Below are 6,366 nucleotides of genomic sequence, written 5' to 3' on the forward strand. Positions count from 1 at the left end.
GTAATCACAAATGCACGACTGACTTCTGTTGTTGATTTCATTTGTTTGTTATTTCCTTCTATGTTTCTCATTCTAACACTTTCCATCGTATTGCACAGGGACGAAAGCTTGACACACGTGTCTAAGGAAACCACTTTGGTATAAGGGACTGTTCTTATTTTTTTTTTTTTGTTTAATCAACAATTATCCAAGTGGGTCTTTCCACATTGTTGATTTTCTTGGACTCGGATGTCACGCAGGTAGCTATAATCTCCCACGTGCTAAGGTCAATTGCTGCTGTAACCACAAATGTACGACTGACTTCTGTTGTTGATTTGATTTGTTTGTTATTTCCTTCTATGTTTCTCATTCTTACACTTTTCATCGTATTGCACAGGGACGAAAGCTTGACACACGTGTCTAAGGAAACCACTTTGGTATAAGGCAGGGGTTCCCAATCTTTTTCAGCCCGCGGGCAGTTACAAATTTATTATTTTGTCACGGCTCCCTACCTTCGCTAGCTATTTGAAAAAGATACAGTCGTAAGAAATAGGTACCTACAACTATAGTAGTTAGGTTAGGTAGATAGGAACAAAAATTGAAACATCCACAATATGAAATTAAGTTTTTTTATTATATGTAAGAGAATTGAAACAGAAAACAACAAGAGAGACTAAAGAAAAACCAAAATAAAATATGATAGTTAGGTACTCAGTCAAATCAATGTGACGGGTGAGCTTGGTGATCTCCGCACAGTTTTTCAAAGCGGGGAATAAGACTTGACACTGCTACTCTCATTTCTTGCTCCACATTGATCCTTGAGCGATATTTGTTCTTGATTACAGCTACAGCTGAAAATCCAGCTTCACATAAATATGATGTTGCAAACGGAATGAAAATTCTTACAGCTTTTGAACTTAAATTTGGATATTCATTTTGAATCGATAACCAAAACTCCACCAAATCGGAACTGGTGAATCTAGTTTTAAGGCTGCTGTCGCAAGAGAGTTCAATGAGACTCTCTTCATCTTGTGATGTGAATCCTGGTGGAGCTTGTGCATGGAAAGGATCTCTGATCCACGCAAATTTTTCGACATCATCATGTCCAAAGTACTTCGAAAACCATTCGGTGAGCTTCGATAGGTGTCCCGTGAAAAGAACCATCAGGTCGTGTGAGACAACCAGTTCATTAGATGCAGCATATTTATACAATTGCGGGAAGCAATCTTGACCACTGCCTTCATTCATTTTCTTTATCCACAACTGCAGTTTTTTTCTAAACGCCGCAATCCTCTCCAATAGTTTCAGAATGTGCGTGTTGTTGCCTTGCAAAGAGAGATTCAAATTATTTAGTTTCTCAAATATATCGCACAAATATGCTAGTTTTAGCAAAAAATCTGCTTCAGTAAAATATTTGGCGTTTTCATGACGTTCTTGCTGTAAAAAAATTCGAATTTCTTCGTGTAATTCGAACACACGAAATAAGACATTTCCACGTGAAAGCCATCGTGAATTGCAGTAATACAGCAGAGCCGTATGTTCAGCTCCCATATCTATACATAGTTTTTTAAAAAGTCTGGCCTTTACAGGCCTAGTTTTTATGTAGTTTACTGCACCAATTACACATTCCAGTACTTGGTTCAGTTCAGAGCTCATTGATTTTGATGCAAGAGCTTCTCTATGGATGATACAATGGGTCCACATAGCATTCGGTGCTTTTTTACGAATAAGCGCTTGTACTCCCCCATACCTGCCAGACATGGATCGAGCACCATCAGTACATACACCGATACACTTTTCCCAATCCAAGCCACTTTCTGCAATAAACTTGTCAAGAATTTCAAACAAGTCTTCGGCCTTCGCACTTTCGGTAATGCTTTTGCAGAATAAAAGGTCTTCGACAATAATATTGTCAGCCAGAAAGCGTACGTAACAAATGAGATGTGCATCGCTATTACTGTCAGTCGCCTCATCAAGTTGCAAACCAAAATCCTTGCTTTTCATTTTTTCTATTAATTGGTAATTGAGATCGTCAGCTATGTCATGGATTCTTCGACTGATAGTATTGTTAGATAAGGGTACCTTGGAAATTAATTTTCCAGCCGATTCTCCCACCATAATATTCACCATGTCGATAGCAGCTGGTAGGATAAGCTCTTCTGCAATAGTATGAGGTTTTTTGCATTTTGCCACCCTGTATGCCACCTTGAATGATGCTAACAGTGCGTTGTTAGGTACTGAGGCTTGCTGAGTGAATACGTTCTTTGTTTTTTTTAAATTTTGTAATTTCCGGTGAAAAAAATCACGCGATTTTGCAACCATAGTTGGATGAATTGTCTCGAGATGTCGCTTCAATTTACTTGGAAGCATACTTTCAGATGATAGTATTTTCAAACAAAGCACACACTGCGGTTTTTCTTCATTGTTTACTTCTATTGAAGTAAAACCGAAGTCCAAATAGCTATCATCGTATTTACGATATTTCCGCTTCTTTGCTTCCCTGCCACCACTAGTAGATGCTTCCTCACTATCATTTGAACTACCGACTTGTTTTTTATTTAATAAAAATCTATCCATTTTGCATGAGATATTTGATGAAAAAGAAAGCGAAACAAAACACAAACAAAGTGAAACGAAACACGATAACACACAAAACACGATAACATAACACGTCCGTCGCGCGGCTCGCTTGAAATAAACTGGCATTGTGATTGCGAGCAAGCGATTGCGGGCGGGCAAAGACGTGGGAGGGGTAGGGGTAGGCAGTGTTGCCAACCAGCTCTCGACCAAACAATAGTTTTCAAGCGCGTAGGTACTTTTCGGCGAGTGAGCGACGACGACGCGCGCGACGTAAGTAGGTAGGCACTGTGTACTGCGCGGGTACCCGCGCAAAATTTTTGGTTTCGGATAATGATAGACGATCGACTCACGGCGCGGCGCCCCTCTTTAGTTTCTACGGCGCACCAGGGCGCCGCGGCGCCCACTTTGGGAACCCCTGGTATAAGGGACTGTTCTTATTCTCTTTTTTTGTTTAATCAACAATTATCCAAGTAGGCCATTCCACATTGTTGATTTTCTTGGACTCGGATGTCACGCAGGTAGCTATAATCTCCCACGTGGTGAGGTCAATTGCTGCTGTAACCACAAATGCACGACTGACTTCTGTTGTTGATTTCATTTGTTTGTTATTTCCTTCTATGTGGTTTCCTTAGACACGTGTGTCAAGCTTTCGTCCCTGTACAATACGATGAAAAGTGTTAGAATGAGAAACATTGAAGAAAATAACAAACGAATGAAATCAACAACTGAAGTCAGTCGTGCATTTGTGGTTACAGCAGCAATTGACCTTACCACGTGGGAGATTAAAGCTCCCTGCGTGACATCCGAGTCCAAGAAAATCAACAATGTGGAATGGATTAGTTGGATAATTGTTCATTAAACAAAAAGCAAGGAATAAGAACAGTCCCTCATACTAAAGTGGTTTCCTTAGACACGTGTGTCAAGCTTTCGTCCCTGTGCAATACGATGAAAATTGTTAGAATGTAACAGTTTTCATCGTATTGCACAGGGACGAAAGCTTGACACACGTGTCTAAAGAAACCACATTGGTATGAGGGACTGTTCTTATTCCCTTTTTTCTTTTTGATGAACAATTATCCAAATAAGCCATGCCACATTGTTGATTTTCTTGGAGTCGGATGTCACGCAGGTAGCTATAATCTCCCACGTGGTAAGGTCAATTGCTGCTTTAACCACAAATGCACGACTGACTTCTGTTGTTGATTTCATTCGTTTGTTATTTTCTTCAATGTTTCTCATTCTAACACTTTTCATCGTATGCACAGGGACGAAAGCTTGACACACGTGTCTAGGGAAACCACTTTGGTATGAGGGACTGTTCTCATTCCTTTCTTTTTGTTTAATGAACAATTATCCAAGTAAGCCATTCTACATTGTTGATTTTCTTGGACTCGGATGTCACGCAGGGAGCTATAATCTCCCACGTGGTAAGGTCAATTGCTGCTGTAACCACAAATGCACGACTGACTTCTGTTGTTGATTTCATTTGTTTGTTATTTTCTTCAATGTTTCACATTCTAACACTTTTCATCGTATTGTACAGGGACGAAAGCTTGACACACGTGTCTAAGGAAACCACTTTGGTATAAGGGACTGTTCTTATTCCCTTCTTTTTGTTTAATGAACAATTATCCAAGTAAGCCATTCCATATTGTTGATTTTCTTGAACTCGGATGTCACGCAGGTAGCTATAATCTCCCACGTGGTAAGGTCCATTGCTGCTGTAACCACGAATGCACGATTGACTTCTGTTGTTGATTTCATTTGTTTGTTATTTCCTTCTATGTTTCTCATTCTAAAACTTTTCATCGTATTGCACAGGGACGAAAGCTTGACACACGTGTCTAAGGAAACCACATTGGTATAAGGGACTGTTCTTATTCCCCTTTTTTCATTTTGATGAACAATTATCCAAGTAAGCCATTCCACATTGTTGATTTTCTTGGACTCGGATGTCACGCAGGTAGCTATAATCTCTCACGTGGTAAGGTCAATTGCTGCTGTAACCACAAATGCACGATTGACTTCTGTTGTTGATTTCATTTGTTTGTTATTTCCTTCTATGTTTCTCATTCTAAAACTTTTCATCGTATTGCACAGGGACGAAAGCTTGACACACGTGTCTAAGGAAACCACTTAGGTATAAGGGACTGTTCTTATTTCCTTCTTTTTGTTTAATGAACAATTATCCAAGTAAGCCATTCCACATTGTTGATTTTCTTGAACTCGGATGTCACGCAGGTAGCTATAATCTCTCAAAAAAAAAAAAGTCAATTGCTGCTGTAACCACAAATGCACGACTGACTTCTGTTGTTGATCCCATTCGTTTGTTATTTTCTTCAATGTTTCTCATTCTAACACTTTTCATCGTATTGCACAGGGACGAAAGTTTGACACACGTGTCTGAGGTAACCAATTTGGTATAAGTGTTCTTATTCCCTTCTTTTTGTTTAATGAACAATTATCCAAGTAAGCCATTCCACATACTTGATTTTCTTAGACTCGGATGTCACGCAGGTAGCTATAATCTCCCACGTGGTAAGGTCAATTGCTGCTGTCACCACAAATGCACGACTGACTTCTGTTGTTGATTTCATTTGTTTATTATTTCCTTCAATGTTTCTCATTCTTACACTTCTCATCGTATTGCACAGGGACGAAAGCTTGACACACGTGTCTAAGGAAACCAATTTGGTATAAGTGTTCTTATTCCCTTCTTTTTGTTTAATGAACAATTATCCAAGTAAGCCATTCCATATTGTTGATTTTCTTGAACTCGGATGTCACGCAGGTAGCTATAATCTCCCACGTGGTAAGGTCCATTGCTGCTGTAACCACGAATGCACGATTGACTTCTGTTGTTGATTTCATTTGTTTGTTATTTCCTTCTATGTTTCTCATTCTAACACTTTTCATCGTATTGCACAGGGACGAAAGCTTGACACACGTGTCTGAGAAAACCACTTTGGTATGAGGGACTGTTCTTATTCCCTTTTTTTTTTTGATGAACAATTATCCAAATAAGCCATTCCACATTGTTGATTATCTTGGACTAGGATGTCACGCAGCTAGCTATAATCTCCCACGTGGTAAGGTCAATTGCTGCTGTAATCACAAATGCACGACTGACTTCTGTTGTTGATTTCATTTGTTTGTTATTTCCTTCTATGTTTCTCATTCTAACACTTTCCATCGTATTGCACAGGGACGAAAGCTTGACACACGTGTCTAAGGAAACCACTTTGGTATAAGGGACTGTTCTTATTCCCTTCTTTTTGTTTAATGAACAATTATCCAAGTAAGCCATTCCACATTGTTGATTTTCTTGGACTCGGATGTCACGCAGGTAGCTATAATCTCCCACGTGGTAAGGTCAATTGCTGCTGTAACCACAAATGCACGACTGACTTCTGTTGTTGATTTCATTTGTTTGTTATTTCCTTCTATGTTTCTCATTCTAACACTTTCCATCGTATTGCACAGGGACGAAAGCTTGACACAAGTGTCTAAGGAAACCACTTTGGTATAAGGGACTGTTCTTATTCCCTTCTTTTTGTTTAATGAACAATTATCCAAGTAAGCCATTCCACATTGTTGATTTTCTTGGACTCGGATGTCACGCAGGTAGCTATAATCTCCCACGTGGTAAGGTCAATTGCTGCTATAACCACAAATGCACGACTGACTTCTGTTGTTGATTTAATTTGTTTGTTATTTCCTCCAATGTTTCTCATTCTAACTCTTTTCATCGTATTACACAGGGACGAAAGCTTGACTTACGTGTCTAAGGAAGCCACATTGGTATGA

The 6,366-nt window shown here is 39.3% G+C and overlaps 1 protein-coding gene across 1 annotated transcript; it reads right to left on the reverse strand.

Annotated features, from left to right (window-relative positions):
* Positions 1-478: 478 nt before the first annotated feature.
* Positions 479-2,556, reverse strand: LOC123683075 (zinc finger BED domain-containing protein 5-like). The gene is made up of 2 exons (XM_045621973.1): positions 886-2,556; positions 479-830 (listed from the first exon to the last, which is right to left on the reverse strand). Exons 1-2 carry the CDS (start codon positions 2,554-2,556, stop codon positions 825-827), a joined length of 1,677 nt encoding a protein of 558 aa, XP_045477929.1. The 3' UTR covers positions 479-824.
* Positions 2,557-6,366: the final 3,810 nt, after the last annotated feature.

Source organism: Harmonia axyridis, chromosome 6 (genome assembly GCF_914767665.1).
Source record: "Harmonia axyridis chromosome 6, icHarAxyr1.1, whole genome shotgun sequence".
Taxonomy (NCBI): domain Eukaryota; kingdom Metazoa; phylum Arthropoda; class Insecta; order Coleoptera; family Coccinellidae; genus Harmonia; species Harmonia axyridis.

Excerpts from the sequence above, each read along its gene's own strand:
- LOC123683075 (XM_045621973.1), bottom strand. The coding sequence starts at position 2,556 with ATGGATAGATTTTTATTAAATAAAAAACAAGTCGGTAGTTCAAATGAT.